This window comes from Phycodurus eques, chromosome 17, assembly GCF_024500275.1.
Source record: "Phycodurus eques isolate BA_2022a chromosome 17, UOR_Pequ_1.1, whole genome shotgun sequence".
In the NCBI taxonomy this organism is placed as follows: domain Eukaryota; kingdom Metazoa; phylum Chordata; class Actinopteri; order Syngnathiformes; family Syngnathidae; genus Phycodurus; species Phycodurus eques.
The window spans coordinates 20,051,601-20,070,973 of record NC_084541.1 but is presented as its reverse complement, the minus strand read 5'-3'; the positions used below and the strand labels follow the sequence as shown (position 1 = coordinate 20,070,973).

Below are 19,373 nucleotides of genomic sequence, written 5' to 3'. Positions count from 1 at the left end.
TTCGCTACATTATGTTGTTTTTTTTTTGGGGGGGGGGGGGTTCCCCCTCAATTTTATAGCAATATGCTCCCGGTGCGGGGGGGGGGGGGGGCGACATAACTCGCGTTGACTTCTAGCCTATAAACGTACATATCTTAAGACTTGAATGAGTCGTATTTACTGTGTCATCCTCTGCATGTCACAATAGACATGCGGTCCTGTACAAATATTGTGTAGAGATGATCATGTGTGAATTTTACATACAGCAGAACGTCACGATTGAGAGCACGTGCTTGTGTAAAGATGTTTTTGGTTGTGTTTTTTTCTTTTTCTTTTCGGTACAAAAAGAAAGGGTGCGAAAAGTTGATGATCCCTGAGGCTCATTGAATGAGACCGCTGTCCAAACGATACAACGAACACGACTGTGAGTGTCGATCACCTCAAACAGAATGCTGGAACAATCTGCACAACGAACCCTAACGTACTGTAAATAGATATGTACAAGTGTATTGAAAATGTAGCAATTCTTTCCATTTTCATACTTGTAATCAATACATATTATGTAGCATAAACTGTATAAACTTTGCTGACTTGTTTTTTTTATCTGCTGCAGCCAGGCCTTGCATTACTTAGAGTTGTAATAAACAGTAAACGCCCCGGAAATGAAGGCGCAGTCCAACCCTTTCTTTATGCAAGATTCCCTTTAAGATCAGTTTCATTTTTTATTTGGATTTTATTTATTTATTCATTTTAAATCCAGTCTTTACTCGTGGACAGAGCTCAACAGCTCGTCGTCTCCTTGCTGCTATCTCCAACTACGGATGTCGTCCATTCCGATGCTCACGCTGTCGCCATCAGAAAACACGGTTAATATTCGCGTGCTTATTGTCGCACGTTTTTTGTTTTGTTTGTTTGTTAGTTGTTGTTTTTTTTTTTTTTATATCTCGGAAAGCCACGTGAACTGGACTTCTGAAAAGCGAGCCCTCGTGTAAAAGTATAAAGGCGTTTGAATGTGTCTTGATGGTTGTTGTTTATGATAGTTAGCACCAACATGTAACCCCGTGAGAAGAAGACCTACCTAAGTGTCGGAGAGTCACTGCTTGGCCTTTTGTTTTTGTTTCACCTGCGCATGTTATTATTTTTATTTTTTTGGGGGGGGCGGGGGGGGGGGACAATTGGCATCCATTTTTAAACAAACACAAGCCAGGTTAAAGGAAATGGGCAAGTGCAATGCATGCAGAGACTCTTTACACACACAAAAGATGTTGATATGATCGTCAATATTGTGCCCGATTTGATTTCTAATCCCAACAAATCAGCTTACTATGGTTGCTTTTTCCACTGACTAATTAACAAACCTAGGGACCGTTTCCAGAACTAGTTTACAGAAGTTGTTGGTTTTGTGTGTCTACTAAACAGTGGCCATTATACGAGTGCCATGCTATATTGATCTGGTAAGATACGGTGTACCTTGGAAATCACTGTAGTGCTATATTTGCATTGATATTGTCATTCAAATAAATTTTATATAATGAACTTTACACAACAAACTGGATTTTATTATTATTATTTTTATTTTTTTACCCCCACCACCTCTCCATCTCCGGATATTGTGTTGTAACACCCAAATCTTCCGAGTGAGGGCACAACGTCCACACCGCATGAGAGGGAAAAAACAACAACACTATTGGCCTATTTGTTTCCACCAGCATGTTGAGGTTAAAGGTCATCCAATCCCATGGGCTCATCCCCAAATGTGGGGCTCTCGTTCGGCTCCTCCTCCTCAACAGCCTTGAATAATCCTCAGTGATTATCAATTGGAAATAATATTTAAAAAAAAAAAAGACTTACACTTCATGCTTATGGCAATTAATGAGCTTTATTCCAAAATAGGAGCTAATTGCATTTCAAATTGACACAGAATCTGCACAATGAGGATGGATGTTGTCTGATGGACTATCGAATATACAATATTAGAAAGAATGAAAAACTGCTGGATATACAAATGCAATTTTATACTGATACAGTCACTATTAACGATGATAAATACGAGACGGGGTTAATCGTCTTTTGGAAGTTTCGTGATGCGCTGTGTCGAATGTGCAAGACGCATTGAAAAGGGAAAAGTGCATTGTCACCATTCCAGCTCAAGAAATTTGGGGGCTTTTCATTTCCAAAGTGCGTGCATATTGAAAAGCGGCACCGAGCGGTCGGGTGGGGTACTGCACGACTGCCACCGGGAAGGAGTTGCGCTCCAAAAACCAAACGACTTTGCGATTTGGAAATGACCTTTTTAACATTCGCGAGACAAGTTGTTCGCGGGGAGACTCGAGCAGACGAACGGCGTCTCCATTCGTATCAGCGGGGTTTCGAGTTGCGAGCGCATTCATCTCGCTTCTCAAGGGCAGCGCCGTCGCGCACTCGTCGTCCTCCGACGACGGATGACGAGACCTCGCGGCCAATCGGCGTGGCGGTTGAGCGGAGGGGGGGGGGGGGGGCGGGGCTCGGCGGGAGCCCGATGGAGGCCGAGCGGGAGGGCGGGGGCGCGCTTTACCGCAGTATCGCTCGATTTGTGCAGCGCTCGTCAAAACTCTGCGGCATGAAGACGAGAGCTGGGGGGAGGGCACTCACTCGGACCGGGCAACCTCTCACTCTGAGTGTCCCCTGCTCCATCCTTGCACAGGCTTCGCTTTGATTTCCCACCGATTCGCACTCCCTCCTCATTGGCGCATTGGATTCCTGTGGCATTCGGACGCATTGATCGCAGGTTTGCTTTGCTGTCGTTGTTTTTAGGGAGTCTGATCTTTCTTGTGTAGCGCAATGGCAAAGGATGGAGAAAAAGGCGAGTGGAAGGAGTACATCTGGAACCCGAGGACGAGGGAGTTTCTGGGCAGGACAGCCAGCAGCTGGGGTGAGTCCTGCTCCGTCCGGCGATGCTGCAAACGCGGAGAACCGGATCCCATTGTTCGCCTTGCAATGCGCGAAAGTGGCAAGCGGCTCGTCACCTCACTCCGATCGTCAAAATGCGGCGCTTCTTTCTTTCCGAATCGATGGCGTGCGCCGCTTTCCATTGCGCAATGCGCCGAGCATCATAATAAAGGTGGCGGCGTAGGGTTGCGCGCGGTGACAATGTTCGAATGTGGGAACAGGTTTCGGGCATGTTGCGGCGAGTGCACGTCATCGTCCGTTCGGGGGTGGGTGGGGACCCGCACTTGTCGTCTGGATCAAAAGCGGGCTTGCGTGGAGACATGACGTCATTAGCAGCAAAAAATACAAAATAAAAATAAAATGCTCACGGCGCGAACACTGAACCGAAGTCCAAACTAGATGAAAACCAAAGCATTGGAGGAGCCTGCGTGGAACTTTCAGCAATTATGCGTGGCGCATAAGGCGCCATTTGCACATTCTAATCTGCGTAAAGCCAAGAACAAAATGCTATTTGTAGCACCTCCACTCTGAGCCAGCCCAGCGTGAGAGATTTAAGCCTCATCTAATGACTGCATTGGCCTCACCTCAGAATGGAGTCCTTTTTTTTGGGGGGGGGGGGGGGGGGGGGGTAGAAGAATGCCAGCGAAATTTAGAAGTGGTTGAATAAGAGGATCTTTCCTGATCAACAAATGGGACTCCAAAGGATTCGCGACTCATCATTGAGTGTACGTGCATCTTCTTCCGGCGCTGTGCCACACTTAATCCAGCTCAGCGTGTCCCAGGTGCCTCGAGGTCCGGCGGCCTTTTTAAGCTGCGCTCGCTTAAGGCCGCCTAATTGGGCTATTTCTGGATTTAGCTACTACCAGGCGCCAGGGACGCCTGCAATTAGCCGTCCGCCGTTTCCCAACCACGCACACATTTCATTGGACGCTTCTCGTCTGCCGTTTGCAGGACGATGTGCTCGGTCATCCTTCTGATCGTGCGAGAGCAAAAAAAAAAAAAAAAAACCTCGAGTGTTCGGAGATTTGGAGAAACTTCGCAAGGGATCGCCCTCAATCGACCGTCGCAGATCTTTGAAGATTCCATTGCTGCGACATCGGCTTTTGTAGCAGCAAAATCGCGCAGCTGTTCGGAACGAAAAGATGAAAAGCGTCACATCTCGTCGGTCTGCTCAGCTCATTGAAAGCGCGGCCTTCTCGGCTGGACGCGGGGCGGGCCGTCTGTTCTTTTGCTTTCAAGCGCCGGCTGAAACGTAGACACTTCCTCGTCTGGCATCGTCGTAGAGGGTCGGCCGTAAAGCCGACGACATCCCCCGGACGTGGGGGGAGGGGGGGGGGCCCTCATCGTTCACTAGAATCACTTGAAAACTCGAGTCTTTTCTGACATGCGCCGTCGTTAGCCTTCAAAATGGTTCATATTTGCTCCGTTTTTAATGTCTGTTTAATGAGTCAGCCGGCGCCTTTACTCAGCCACACGAGCAAGAATCGTCGACCCGTCGCCGATGCGGGGTCAAGGCCGCAGCGCGCCGCCATGCGCGGGCGCCCAAAACCGGGGCATGTGTCGTACTGCAGAAAACGGCCACAGGAACGTGACGGGCAGATGCTTGAAAAGACGACGGACGGGTCGCTCGTTCTGCTCGAGCGCTGCGGCGTACCGGCGGCTGCTTCCAATGCGCTGCACCCAAAGTGAAATGTTGACAAGCACAACAATGCACATTGCAAATATGACTTGCATACGCAGATATACACGCTCGAGTGCTACGAAGGTAATATTTATATGGTAACTTTTGTTTTGTTTGTTTTTAGCATCACTAGCGTCTCGCTTGCGGCGTTCAATCGATGAAAATCGCCGGCGAATCACGGCCCCTCCCTCGGCCGGCGGCGTGCGCCGCCGGAGCGCTAATGAAATTGCTCGGCGTGCGACCGCGCCATCCGTGTTTAATGAGCGCTCTTTAGTGGTCGGGGAGCAACGGCGCTTTTTGGCCAATTGAACTTTTGAAGGACATCAATGGAATGATAAGCAGCTGCAGTTCATCTGAGTGAGGTAGAAAGAGTTTCATGTCCGGGCGGGGGTGCATCGATCTTCAGTGCTCGGTCAAGTCAAAGGTTATTCGCACAAACTGTAGCTGCCGTATATTCGGTACGTGACAGCGATACGACAGTTGAAATGTTTTTTTTTTTTTCTAACTCACTTAAAAGGGGAGTTTGCCATTTAAACAAAAAAAAACAAACATTTTTTTGTCATACTTGGTAAAACAGTCATTAGTACACGAGCAATATGATTGGTGGAGAAAAAAACCAAAAACAATCAGTCGTGTCTGCCTCGAATGTGATATCCAAGAAACCATCGTGCCTGGGGAAAAACAACCAATCAGAGACAGCAGAAGGTGTGACTTAAGAGGTGTCAATAATTTGTTGCAACCCCCATGCGGCTTCGCACTGACCCCGTGACCTTGTGACTCCAGTAAAGCGGCGTACGTAATGGAGCCTTCCGAGAACACGAAGGGCCCGGTTTCCGTGAACGGTGTAAATCCCGTGCAGCGCGTTGCGCAATTGTGCGCCGGAGGCGGGTTAGACCGGCGTTGGTCATTCCGTGGACCGGCGCACCTAAAAGAGGGAGGTCTGCGCGACTGCCAATCAAAGCGGCTCCTCCCGTTCCCTTTAAACGCGGCGCGCTGACAGTGTCCACATGGCGGAGCGCAGACAACAAAAGAAAAAAAACGATTTGCTGGAGTCCGCGAGGACGAAGCGTGCAAAGTACGTTCATACGTGACTGCGAGCGGACCTCCAACGGGCCGATAAGGGAAAGGGGGGGGGGGGCAGGGGGTGGGTCCCTTCCCTTCCCTTCCCTTCCCTTCCCTTCCACGAATGAGACCTCAGCAGCTGCGCCTTCTGTCCCTGAGTGGCTGTTCATCCTCAGGGACGGTGGTTTGTTGTATATGAAATTCGAGGCCCGACGACGACAGATTGTTATTTCTGGGATTGTTCTCATTCGATTTATTGTACTCCTGTCACGTGAAAGCGACAACACATTGAACCAATTTTTCGATTTTTTTTGCGGCATGAGGTGTGCGCCCACGGTCAAAGGACCCTGTCCTCTCTCTGCCGGCAGGTCTCGTCCTCCTCTTCTATTTGGTTTTCTACATCTTCCTGGCCGGCCTGTTTGCGCTCACCATGTACGTCTTGCTGCAGACTTTGGACGACCACAAGCCGACCTGGCAAGACCGGCTCACCACGCCAGGTGCGGTTTCAGAGGCGCGACGAGCGCGGGTCACGGTTTGCGATTGCAGCGTCGTGATTGCTCTTGCTTTTCTTCCGGCGCCCGCAGGCATGGTGATTAGACCCAAATCCGACGAGACTTTTGAGATTATCTATAACATCCAGAAAACCGAGAGCTGGGACCTGTACGCTCAGGCCCTGGACAAGTTCCTGGAACGTACGTTTCCGGATTATCCCGCAATCTTCGATCCTTAACCTAATTAGGCACGTTTGCGTTATCGACTGCCGGCAAAACCCATTTAAAGCCGCGCGGTGGCTTTCCTCCGCAGCTTACAACAGCACCGTCCAGGCCCAGAAAAACGACGAATGCACACCGGACCAGTACTTCCTGCAGGAGGACAGCGGCGACGTGAAGAACAACCCCAAGCGCTCCTGCCAGTTCAGTCGGCACCTTCTGCAGGACTGCTCGGGACTCGCTGACCGTTACTATGGATACCAGGAGGGCAAGCCGTGCATCATTATCAAGATGAATCGGGTATGAAAGAGGAGGGGAAGGGAAGGGATGCTGTTGCTAGGAGACACGGAGTGCCTGCGATAGTCGGGAACGAGGGGAAGAAAACACCCTGTTGCAAAAACAAGAACAGAAGCAGATCACTATCGAGGTTATCCAAAGCTCTGGCATGGATTTGTTTCCCTGCAGGTGATCGGGTTGCTGCCAGGAAAGGACGGACAGGCTCCGTTCATCACCTGTGGCGCCAAGGTAACCGAGAAGAGCTGAAAATCACGCACGTTTGCACGTTGCTCTGTTTCGGCGCAAACAAACATGCCTTGCTCTTTCTGCTCAATGCGCAGAGGTACAAAGTTGGCAAAAATGAATGGGTAAGAACGTTTTAGAGCGGAGACTCCATTTCCACATAGCGTAGACCGTAGCTGCCGATTTCTCTTGTTGTGCGATTGAAACCTCGCTAGTAGCAAACTGATACTTCATTAGGTACACCAGGCGAAACATCCCGGCTGTCACGCTCTAAGATAAGAAGCATATTGTTGAAATCGAGGTCGGTTCCATACTGTGCAGGCGTACCTAATGACGTGACCAGTGAGTGGTAGAGAAAATCGTTACAGTCGCTGCGATGCACTTCAAGTAAGAATAAAAGCGCAAGTTTGACTAACAGCTCTGACGCAAAACTGCGAAAAACGGCAAAATCTTATTTGGAGTCAAAACATCTTACTGCACAATCGCTCGCCGTGATGTTGGCTATGTAAATACATTCTTCTTTTGATACGTGTCAATGAATATAATCGGTCAAAATACCATCTTTAGGACAGTTTTGACTTCTTTCAGGGATTTTACTTAGACAAAAAAACAATTCAAAACAAACCACGAAAAACTAAAACAAACTTACAACAAGACATTTTGTCCCTAAAATAAGTGTGTGTGCGGAATCTGCTCATGGAACTAGTTTGAATTGGCTTGATAAGATTCTGAAAATGAAATGTTGTATTTTAAAACAAGTCATTTTGTCTTGCTTTGAAAATTTGGGGGGGGGGGGGGAGTCAAAACAGACTTGAAATAAATACAGTAAGATGTCTTCGCTACAAATAAGACCTTCACCAGGTAAGATTTTGCCTTTTTGCAGTGTAGATAACAACAGAAATATATACCATTTATTTATTTACATATATATATATATTTATATATAGTATGTATATTCTTTTAGATAGACTGTACATGAATCGAGCACCGAAAGAGACAGCGGGCGTGTCGGGTAATGAGATTTGAAGAAAAGTCGGCTCACCTTCCCCCTCGCCCGCATGCGGCAAAAGAGGAATTTTGAGGCCATAACTCAAGAAATTGTCCGCCCACAGAGAGAAGACACTGACAAAATTGGAGAGTTGAAGTACTTTCCTTCCAATGGCACGTTCAACCTTATGTACTACCCGTACTACGGCAAGAAAGCTCAGGTGATCAAACTTTGTTGCAAACGTACCCGACGGAATACGCCTCCGCTTTGACTCGTCTTGTTTTTTGCTCCAGGTGAACTACTCCCAGCCTTTGGTTGCCGTCAAGTTCCTCAACATCACGGTCAACGAAGACGTCAACATCGAGTGCAAGATCAACTCCAACAACATTCCCGGCGGGAGCGAAAGAGACAAGTTTGCCGGTCGAGTGTCTTTCAAGCTGAGGATCAACACCGTCAACTAGGTTTCCGAGCCTTTTTCCTCCTCTGAAATGTCAAATCTCCACGCGCTGCGACATTGCACGTGCACTGCACCGAAAACAATTGCAGCATTGCCACCCATTGCGGGTTTTATTGACAACCCCCCTCTAAACCAAAACCAAAACAAAAACACAAAAAGAAGGGGTGGACATTGTTTGTCCAGGCGTGTGATGACAATGTGCGAGAATAAAGGGTGGTAATCCTGTAATTATTTCTGTCTGTGAGCTTGGGGACAAATTTCTTCTGTAAATTCTATTTATACTGCATGACAAACGAAAAGGGGATGTGAAGGCTGCACCGAACTCGTGTTTTGAAACGTTCGCGAGGAACCGCTAGGATGCGTGTAAGGCGGCTCCTGTCTTGCTGCCTCCGCGTCCAGCGTTCCTCCGTACGTCGGACACACCAGTACAAAATGTGCAATTTCTAGAATAACGTCAACTCCGAGCCGGACTAGGGATGGGCGTACGTCGACATTTCCTTGATTGAAAATAGCCCTCGATGAATTGAATCTGTTATTGCCGACACCTTATTCTTCTTCTTTTGGAACGAAAAGCATCTGTGCACTCCCAAAATCGGCCTCAAGTTGTCGCTCAGGCCGCCGACTTCCAAAGAGCGACTCAACAGCACCTCTGCTGGTTGCAGCCGAGTAGTGCGGTCTATTTTGCGGCCAATAGCTTCCGCGTGTGTATCCAGCGATCGCTATGCCCATCCCTAAGCCAAACTTGTTGCAATTGAAAGAAGAACGCGACCACATGTATATCTTGATGGACGGACGCTGAGATGAAGCCATGTTGCATGCGTGTATTGTCTTTAGTCTACTATGAGGGTCGGAGAGCCCAAAATGTCGCCACTATTTGCTAAGGTTCTGTGATGAGACCGCCGACCGAATGAAAAGGTAAACACAGACATTGGCATCCGGAGCAGCTGACGACGGAGCGTTTCAAACCTTTAAGTGTGTGTTTGTGGCGTGAATGCTGCTTGCGTGTGCGTTGACTTCGTTCATAACATGGGTCGGGAAATTGCATGCGTGGTGCGATAGTCATGAAATCCATACTTTTACGAGCAATCGTTTGGAGCGGACGAGTAGTTCCGCGTGGCAGTCGGATGTATCGCGAGCGTCCCTCGGCTTAGCGCATCTTGCGAGGTCTTCCTTCCACGATTTCGCTTTCATGGGTCGATATCAAGAACGCAAGCCTCACGCCGTCTCCACTCCGCCGAACTTGTGTTAGCTTTAGTGCGTGGGAATCCTTGAAATTGGGTCAAGTGCTGATATTTTGTCCCGCTGGAGTTGAGAATGAGTTCAAACGATCAAGTGAAGAGAAAAGGCCGCCGCGGCCCACGCCCCGTCACGTTTATTGACATCGCTGTTTATAGAAATATCCACATTGATATTCAGAGGTTTTTCTTTCTCCCCCCCCCCCCCGATTTGTCAGAGCGCTGAAATCGATGATGCGCATTTTGTATTTATTTGCATTGCTCTGCTTTTTGGTGGCACTGACTGGAATTCATGTGTACAGTTTTGAAGGAGGAGGTTAGAATAGCGACAGTTTGTGTTTGTTCCCTTTGTCGTCGGAAATCATCCCGGTTTGCGTCTTCTTTTGACAATTTCTCGTGTCTCGAATATGTGACTTGTTAGAGTTCTGTTGGAAAGGCTTCAAATAAACAAAATGGCCACACACTACGACGTAGAGGGCGGCCCTTTTTTTTGTTTTTTGTTTTGGTCAGGCCAAATTTAAATTGGGGGGTTTCGTTTTCTGCTTTCGTCATTGCACTAAGTTGAAGACACAACATTTCAGAATTGTTTGGTGCGAAAAAAAAAAAAAATCTGAAATCATCTCAGTCTTTTATCGTCACGGCAAATATGATCCGGCCATTTTAATGCGGCAAACGCAACGAAAGCCTTTTATTTCACATTAGATTGAATGTGAAGGCTTTTCTTTTCTCTTTTTCCCCGCGTCCTTCTTTTTCCAGTCCAGTCGCACGCACGCGTCTCTGCCGTGGCCGCGACACTTAATTTCACTCTAATCTCTTAATCTGGCGGCCTAATCCAGAGCCTGCATGCTGAACTTCTTTGCCCTACTTTGTTGCGCCTCCTCCTTGTCATCGCCTCCAAAATCGACAAGGATCATTCAGTAACGTCCTCAATTTATGCCTGCGTTCGGCCCTGAATATTACTCCATAATCCACCTAACAGCCTTTAAATGACACAACACAAACTAAAACGTTGTTTCTTCAGCATGTGAACGTGAGTTCTTCGACCAAAGATTCTCATTCCACGTTCGGCTTTTATTTTAGCAACACGGTGTCGGGGAGCAAAGATCAGAGCAAATATGCGCTGCAGAGATCCTGCAGGATTCATGAGAGTGTGTTCCAAAAAGACCTCCTCTCACATAATAGTCATACGCACAAAATGTGTTCTCAAAGACATAACAGTGCCTCCTGGTGGACAGAACATGTTGCTGCCAGCGTCCAGTTTATTGTCCATCTCCAATTTGGAGATGTCCTCAGAAAGCAATATATTTCTTTCTCTCTCGGCCACCCGATGGATTCGCGGAGAACGGATGTAACGAAAAAGCAAAAGCGTCGAAAGGCAGCAAGCGAGAAAATATATCCCAAAGTATTGTTTGTGACACACTCTTTTTATTTTTTTATTTATTTATTGCGGTTTTGTTGTCAATTTTGGAGAATGTATCGGCTGCGATTGCAACAGGAATTCATCAAATGGTAAAAACTATTTGCCTGGCAAGGCTCTCGTTTGTTTTTGTATTTGTGTGTGTGTGTGTGCGTGTGCGTGTGCGCGCGTGTGTGTATGATATTTCCGCCCTTGTCCCACCCATCGAATAAGGGTTTCAGGTTTGCAATGAATGAAAAGGAACGTTGTGGGTAAACCTTTCACCGAAAGACACAACGCGTTCCAGCCCAAACTATCGATAGACGTATACTAAAGATGTATTTGTATTTTTATTTTTTTTTATTTCCCTTCCTTCTCCAACCCTCATATGAAATCATATCCAGGAATGTGGTGCAAAGAGAAGAATCCGCTCAGTATTGTTGCCCAAATGGATGATAATTCTATTCTGCATTTTGAGTCGTTGTTTTATTTTCTTGCTCTGACTGTATGTATATTTTTGCTCATGTTTACTGCAAAACAAGATAGAGAATGAATAAATGTCATTTAAAGGGAACCAAACGTCAACAGCGTGGCCTCTGCCTCTGATCTCCTTTGCAAGTTGCAAAGCGTAACCGCGGGCGAGACGGATCCCTAAAGGCCAAACTTCGTTCCGACGTCATCTCGCTGACGATAATCCTTCGGATCATAGCGGTGAGTAACCGCTGCGGTAACTCGATAGCGGTTACGTCTTATAAGCGCCGGCTGTTAAGTGAGGGATCGGTGACGCGTCCTGAGCAACAAACAGGTCAAAGGCCGGAAGTTTAGTTGGTTTTTTTGGAAACAGATTTGACACAACGTATTTGTTCACAGAAGGATTTTGGGTTGACCCCCAATAGAACCGACATATGTCGGTTGTATTTCATTTTATGGGTTGAGTACGGCCAGCAAATATGTGCGACGGAGAACATCCCAGATGTCCTCTGGCTCCGAGTCCCAGTGTAGCTCTCCTGCGATCTCTCATCGCCTTTGTCTCGTCGTCAGCGTCTTCTTAGAAAAGGGAGGCGGGCGGGATTACCTGGCATTAGCGGTATTTGCGGCTCGAAGGTAGTCTCATCGAGACCAGTGCGGCGTTCGGGTTACAGCGGCTATTCAATCATTTCTATTTTAGAATCAATAGGAGATCTGAATGAGGATCCGTATGAGATTATGATCACATTTTGTCACACAAAAGCAGAGCGCTGAGAAATGGGCACCTTTATTATTAGCGACAATAAGTTACATATCATCGTGAACTTCAAGCGGACAACGTGGACCTTAAACTCATGAGGAAAATGTTAACAAAAGTAATTGGTGAAGTCAGTGATTCCAACCAGAGAAATTAACCAATTCAACTCAATAGATGTGAAAGATATGAATTACAAATATGTTTGTTCACCTACGTATGTGTTCAATTAAATGGGCACGGATTCCACATTGAGCGATGACATTTGTGAGTCAATTGAGATCAGATCATCATTCAGTTTTTGCAAAATGTTTCTTTGGTGATTTTTCTCACGTAAAAACCGGTGCCCTGGCTGAGGGAAAAAAAAGGTTTCTCAAAGGCTGGCAGCGAAGTTTGCCACCTGGTGGCCGTTCGAAGGAATGCAATATTTAAGGCACTTCTGCATTGGCTTCTCTTTGCAACCGTAAAGGTCAATTGCATCATTAGCTGCCTTAAAAAGCTTAAGGGCACATTTGGAGGCGTTCTATTTCGGGAATGTAATAGCGCAAATAAATGACGCGCCCTGTGTTTGGTCTAAAAAAATAGGGCAGTTCCCGTGGTTATATTGTATGCGCATTCCCATTTTCACCACATTGACGTCCACGAATCCGCTGTGTTCCACGTGGTGACAATGAAGGCTTCTGTCTGAAGGTCTTTTTCAAAAAAACAAATTTTATGGCAAATCTAGCATGCCATTCTCCTCCAGCGCTTTCTGCGTCCTGTCACAGACCGCCCCGATGGCCCGGACCACCCGCCCCAGAACTGTGCTCAGCTCCTCCTGGTTCTGCACGCACAGCAGCCTGAAGAAGAAGCCCCTCTCGGGCATGGCGATGAAGGCCAGCTCGGCAGCCCTGCGCACAAACCAGGTGTGGTGGTTGGCCAGCGTGGTCCGGTAGGCCTCCCGGCACAGCTCCGACGGGCTCCTGAGCAGGCCCGCCGCCGGGATCTCGCCCAGCTTGTCCAGAAAGAGCTCGAGCCAAAGCAGAGCTCGGTGCAATCGGAGAAGAGTCCGGCATCCGGAGTCCGTCTGGCGGTCGAAGTCCACCGAGCCTCGTCTCAGCTCCGCCCGGATCATGGAACGCACCGAGCGGTAAGCGCCGGAACGCCGCGAGGGGTGCAGGGTTTCCGCTCCGGCCTCCGGGCTCGCGGTGTTTTCGGGATTGACATCTGGATCGACCTCTGCTTCGGGGTTGGCCTCAGCTAGAAGGGCCAATTCCCGGATAATTGAGGTCTTGCTTTGTATTTCTTTAGATATCAGGCCGACCATGGGGCCCAGAGCCTCCATAAACCTGGAGGACACGAAATAATCCCGAATCATCGCCATCATTCTCTCACGACACCGCCGGGACGAGTCTTTATCCGCCGCTCTTACTTGACGAGCTCGTCCCAGCTGGACAGATAAGGCCGGAGCAGCACGTCAGAGGTGACGGCCGGTGACGCCAGCAGGTGGCTGAGCAGCAGCGACACCTGGAAGGTCTGCCCGGGGCACTCCTCCAGGTGCCGGCGGCCGGCGGAGCCTCCGGAGCCGCTGCCGTTGGCCCGCTGGCGCGGTGGCTGACGTGGGCGTGCGAAGTACGTTCCGGACAAAGAAGTCATTCAAATCAAGAAACATTACGAGCCGAAATAATCAAGGTTCGCTCTGTTCGTTGCTTCACTTTACCTCATTGACTTGATTGTAACCTTTTCCACAAGCATCCCAGTGGGAATCCAAACCGCCATCTGCATTAGCGACCGTAAAACAACGACGTTTTATTTTTTGGGGGGGGGGTGGGCAGGAAAAACAGTCACTTTTATTCTGATGATGAAATAACAAAACACTGCAGTAGTAGTTTACACACAGTTATGTAGAACCAAGGGTCCAGGCGAGGAGAGTTACGTTTGCTCGATGTGATGTGTGTCTTTTTTTTTTTGGTGCACACGCACAGCCACAAAAAGACGAAAGCTGCCATTAAGTCGCAATTCTGCGGCCGATCTCCGCAGCAGACGATTAAAACGAAACAAACAACAACAAAAACTCACGTGATCTGCCATTTTCACCTTGATGCTAGAATGTCACAATCAAATAGTCGTGCGGTTTGAAAACCACCCAAGATGACTGATTGAAGTACATTACAGTTACATTATTAACTTCAACAAATAATTGTCATTATGAACACCGTGTGTCATAATAGGTTATCACTACGATGTAACGAATTCATTTGTTATTTAGTATAAATGTTTCTTCACAGTTCAGCTGGGAGAAAATCACGTATTTTGAGACTTGTGGCGTCTATTCTGACTTAAGTTCCCCAAAATGTTCCTTGCCCCATAAAGGGAGAAGTCAGCGGTCGCTTGATACAAACACCCCCCCCCCCCAAAAAAAAAACATTCGCATGGCAAATCAATCAATCAAATCCGTCTTTTTAATGAAGAATGGAATGCGGTGCGCGTTCCGGGCCCCACAAGGGAGCATCGTACGGATTGATTGTAGGACGCACACACGGCGAGCAAATGACTCACGGAGCCAGAGGCTGCCGAGGAACAGCAGCAGGACGCCGATCGCCAAGGCGGCCTTGCTCTTCACTCCCATGCTGAAGCCCGAGTCCGCTTTCTTTGCTTTTCTTGCCGAATTCCTCGCCGTCTCACATGAGTCCTCGTCCCTTGCGCTGCCAGTCACCACAATGACCCCTTTCGCCTCTGAAGCCCACCGCCCCACCCTTTGCCCTCAAACCTTTCATACTCCTCCCCAAAGCCTGAAATCAAAAGTTGTTTCCAGCACTGTGCCTCACAGAGAGCTTCTCTCTACAACCGAACTGGAAATTGCCGCTGGCGCTTTTGTCGTCCGCCCCTCCGCGGCCGCACCAATCACACCCGCAGTTGCTTTTTCTCTCATTCACGTGTCTTTGTCTAAATGATCCCTCATGCTGCTGTTGCTCAACAACATGACAGAGTCCAGAGATCAGCAGCGGTCGGCTGATAAAGCAGAGCCGACGCAGCGTGTCCGCCAGTAACCCCGTTCTTCTTCTTCTTCTTCTTCTTCTTCTTCTTCCGCCACATGCATCTCCTCAAATATGTAGGTGCTATATTCCTGGTCAGCTCGCGTCAACGCTTGCTCGCTCTCCTCCCACCAACGGCCTCCTTATTCTAACGCTCTTCTCTTTCTCTCGCCCCCTCGCTCACTCATTCACACACGAACCATGAGGAGCACATGCGTCGATCAAAGTCAGGTCCGCGTGTCAATCGATGTGCTCCGTGTGGATACGGCAAAAAGACCAAACAAATCCACTCAAGCCAGTCGCATTTGAAACACCTGCGTCATCCTCGAACGGTGGATTTGGAGGGATGATTTGTTTTCCTACAGCTATCACCTCTGTGTGATAACGGCAGGAAATTCTCTTTATGACCGGCTTTGAATGCGGACATCCATCGAACAAGCAGAGCCACGAGTGGCAAAGGCGGGAAAGAAGCGAGAGCATTCGTTCTACGGCCGGGACGGGCCGGTCGTGCGGCTTTCGTCCCATGCGAGCCGTGGACGGCGATCCCCGTCTGAAACTGGCAGTAATGGACGAGGGGAGCCCGAATCCCAGCGGGAGGCGCGTGACCCGCTAAGAAGAGCAACGGATGTGACTTACGTTCTGTAGAAGCAATAAACGGACGTTATTCCAAGGCTAAAAAGAAGTCTGCCATAACTGCTAGGTTTAAAAAAAAAGCGCTACAATGTGGGGATAGGTTTACGTCTGGAGGTTCAGTCAGACGCCGTATGGCCAACGGCAGACTTGACAGCAGCCATTACTCCGCTGAGGGAAAACATTTAACCGCAGTGCAGCAGAAGTCACCTGTTGAGTGCTTACGGTTGTGTTTCTGTATAATTATTTACAATCTAGATATGAAAGTGATAGTAGATACGGAGTCGGTCTCCTCTGCGCCGTTCTGGGAAAACCCGCCGCAAGATGTTCGAGCGTGTCTGTGGGAATTTACGTCCGCGGATCCAGAAGAACGCCTGTGAGGTCAGAGGTGACCGATGTCCGACCGGAGGCGCAATCCATTTGGGACGGAAAAAGCTGTCAACTGGCCGGAAATGACACACGACAAAAGAGAGGAACGTTTGCTCAAATCCTTTCTATCCTGGGCGGGCGGCATGTTGACGGAGTGGTGAGAACCTCCGCCTCCGTCGGAGGTTCGAATCCGAGCTCAGGCCTTCCGCGTTCTCCTCGCATTCCCAAAACAAACGTATTATTGGCTTATTTGAAGCTTATCTGTCCGCGGGTGTGAACGTGAGCGGAAGCTGGGGAAGGCTCCAGCTCCTCCGAGTACGGATGAGTCTTCTTCTTTCCCGAGCGGTGCTGCTCATCCGCCCGATCGCCACGTGCCTTCCGGACGGGACGTCATTTAAAAGGGAATATACCGGCGGTATAAGATTTCATTGTTACAGCTTGTTGACTTGCTCACACGGTCTCCAGGACCAGATGTTCTCCACTTGACCCAAATTGGATTGGCTCCGCTCGTCATGCTCGACTTGTCCCTCTGAAAGAATGTCGTCCGGTCGCAGCTCTGCTTTCGGACAGATGCAACCTGCGTTGCCGTCAGACGCGCAATCTGCCTCGCGCAGCGTGGCTCCAGTGACCTGAAGGAAGCTCATCTCCGTTTCACTAACTGTATATTTAGAAGTACATCCCATACTGTGCAAGCACACATGGCGCATTCCAAAAAATCAGTCTCTTGCCCCCTTACATTACTCACAGCACGAATGAGAATGGCAAGTGTCGTCTCTGGATTGCAACGTGGATTTCAGTCTTTTAGCGTTTTGAAGTTCCACCTCCACCACTTGTAACCCCTCCACTTCGCGGCGCGCAGACACCGTCGCAACGACTGGACTCGTCTGTGTACATTAATACACTTGAGAAATGGCGGGGAGCAGAGCGGGGCCGGCACGACCCTGTCACCTGTTCACCTTCCCGCCCCCCGCGCGGCTGCGTGTACTCCACACCCGTTCCGTCTTCGTCCGACCCTTGAACAAAAGAGGCCGTTCGTTGGTTTAAAACCCCAAACCGGCGCTCGGAAGCTGCGCGCTAATGAAGAAAAACATTGCGCTCGCTCACAGCGCCGCCACATGCGCTAACAGAGCGGCCGAAGAAGGTGCGTGAAATTAACTTTGGCTTTCGTCTGTGTCAATATCCATCATTTAAACCCAATTGTACCTGTTCCATTACGTGCATGCAAACATCCGCCAGCCACAAAACGAGGTTGAACTGCTTGCAAATTCTAATAAGATTCAATAAAAGAACTGTGTCCACAATTAAAAGATACACAATATAATAATAGAAGATTTATTATCGTGGTGTAGAATTGCACTGACTCATCCTCAGACTTTGGAACCGTGTGACTGTCTCACGTAGCTAAGCTCGGCAAACGCCGACTAGTACGAGGCCGAGACGCATTGCAAATGATCATTACGACACTTGCTGCGTTGTTGAACATCGTCAACTGAAAACGAGCAGCAGTCTATGTGAATGTAAAGGCAGGCTTTGGAAAAACATCTCTTGAATGTTATTCGATTTCGGAAACAGACATCAGAGGGCAAATGCATTCGCGATGGAGTCCGTTGGCATCGGCCCATTTCGTCGGTGTCATAACGATCGTAATGATTATTATTGCGGGTGCCTGGACTGTGGCTTGACATCCTGGTTTAGTGCACAGCTGCTGCGTAATCTGAGACCACAGATCGCGACAGCCGGGGTGGGCACAGTCAAGGGGGATTGAGGTGCTCTTCCCCGCCGTCTTTACTCTTCCTCCCACTCTCTCGCCTCCCTGTCTCACTTTGTGTCCCAAGAGCACGATGGCGGCATGCGGGTCGAAGCTGTTTTTGGGAATTGCGATTCTTCTCGGGGCTCTTGCTTTGCAAGGTAAGCGTCACATTTGGCAGAGCTTGACAGGCTTTCTGGACACTTACTGTATTTATTGTCGAGTAATCTTCCGCCAGTGACATGCGGTCAGAAGATCCGATTTCAGAAGGAAGGGCAACTATGTATCTCACCCCTTTTGGCTGTTGTCACGCGGGGAAAACATGCGCTCATTAGCTTAGATCGGAGAGCCAACGTGACTACGCTGGACGTAGCGAGCACTGATCCATCCACCCATTTTCTAAACCGCAGACTTGGCACGAAATGACAGACGAGCCCTTCGATTGGTTGCCATTCACAGGAGTCGTGAATGGGGCGTTGAGTCGGACTCCACGAAGATCGGAAGCCGAGCCACGTGAACCGCTACCGACAGCCGAGCAGTACTAGTGACAAGTATAAACAAACAACATTTTCCCAGGTAGTTTATGCATCCGTTGACCAAACCCTGCGCGATGAGTTCTGAACGGACTCAAAGCGACGCGGTTTTTTCATCTTTGGTGAAAGATGACATTTAGTTTAACGCCCAATAACAAAATAACAAAGGCACTCAATAGAGTGCAGATCCCCACCAAAGTGGAAATATTGTGGTCTCCATTTCAACAAAGACGATTTCTGGAAAGCAACGATTGAAATCATCTCGTAAACATGAAAGTGACTTGATTAAGAGAAAAAACATTGCTGAAGATGTTTGCACTGCGGACTTTGGGCTCGCTCGTCCGCCGTGCAGTTCGGAGGTTTGTGCGACGCTTGTTCGTGCGCGCGCTCCCTTTGATTGTGTCTCGGCCAAAAAAGCCGCCGGGATCACGCGCTAAAGAAAATGGCTGCGTGGATAGGAAGGCACTCTGCTAAAGTGTCAGGGAGGTTCATAAAATAAGAAAGCACAAGTTACACCAAAAAGCTAAGGTTCCACAAATTCTACGTGGGATAGATGTGAGCTGTTGCCATCTCTGTGCGCATTTGCGGCCATGCGGCAACATTCCCGGAGCAACCTGAACGTCCAGCTGACTTTACTGTGTAATCGATGTTGCGCTTACGTGAGCGAACGGTGACGAGTAAAACTAACTCGCTATAGTTGAAACCAGGAGCATGCCTACGCTATGTCAAAAGAGACAAACGGAAATGTGGCAAATGCCTACTGCGTTGACAGACGCGGGCTGCGCAATCGATCGATTTGTGGCAATGTCGTAGCGATTGGGCTTCAATCCACAAGTGACGGTGATATTAAAACAGATCATCTGAAATTGACATGAGGTCCTGTTTTGAGTGGGCCGTCTGCGG

The 19,373-nt window shown here is 48.7% G+C and overlaps 2 protein-coding genes across 3 annotated transcripts; one reads left to right on the top strand and one right to left on the bottom strand.

Moving 5' to 3' along the window:
* The first annotated feature begins 2,514 nt into the window (after positions 1 to 2,514).
* On the top strand, positions 2,515 to 11,534 carry atp1b2b (ATPase Na+/K+ transporting subunit beta 2b). Of its 2 annotated transcripts, XM_061703271.1 has the most exons (8): positions 2,515 to 2,890; positions 6,019 to 6,147; positions 6,235 to 6,342; positions 6,455 to 6,660; positions 6,826 to 6,885; positions 6,978 to 7,004; positions 7,992 to 8,087; positions 8,161 to 11,534. In XM_061703271.1, the coding sequence occupies exons 1-8, from the start codon at positions 2,800 to 2,802 to the stop codon at positions 8,326 to 8,328; spliced, it is 885 nt and encodes a 294-aa protein (XP_061559255.1). In that variant the 5' UTR covers positions 2,515 to 2,799; the 3' UTR covers positions 8,329 to 11,534. The 2 variants fall into 2 exon arrangements, with proteins under 2 accessions (XP_061559255.1, XP_061559256.1); XM_061703272.1 differs by lacking the exon at positions 6,978 to 7,004.
* Positions 11,535 to 12,393: 859 nt separating this feature from the next.
* Positions 12,394 to 14,881, bottom strand: gltpd2b (glycolipid transfer protein domain containing 2b). The gene is made up of 4 exons (XM_061703270.1): positions 14,716 to 14,881; positions 13,877 to 13,935; positions 13,589 to 13,770; positions 12,394 to 13,505 (listed from the first exon to the last, which is right to left on the bottom strand). The coding sequence occupies exons 1-4, from the start codon at positions 14,783 to 14,785 to the stop codon at positions 12,890 to 12,892; spliced, it is 927 nt and encodes a 308-aa protein (XP_061559254.1). The 5' UTR covers positions 14,786 to 14,881; the 3' UTR covers positions 12,394 to 12,889.
* Positions 14,882 to 19,373: the final 4,492 nt, after the last annotated feature.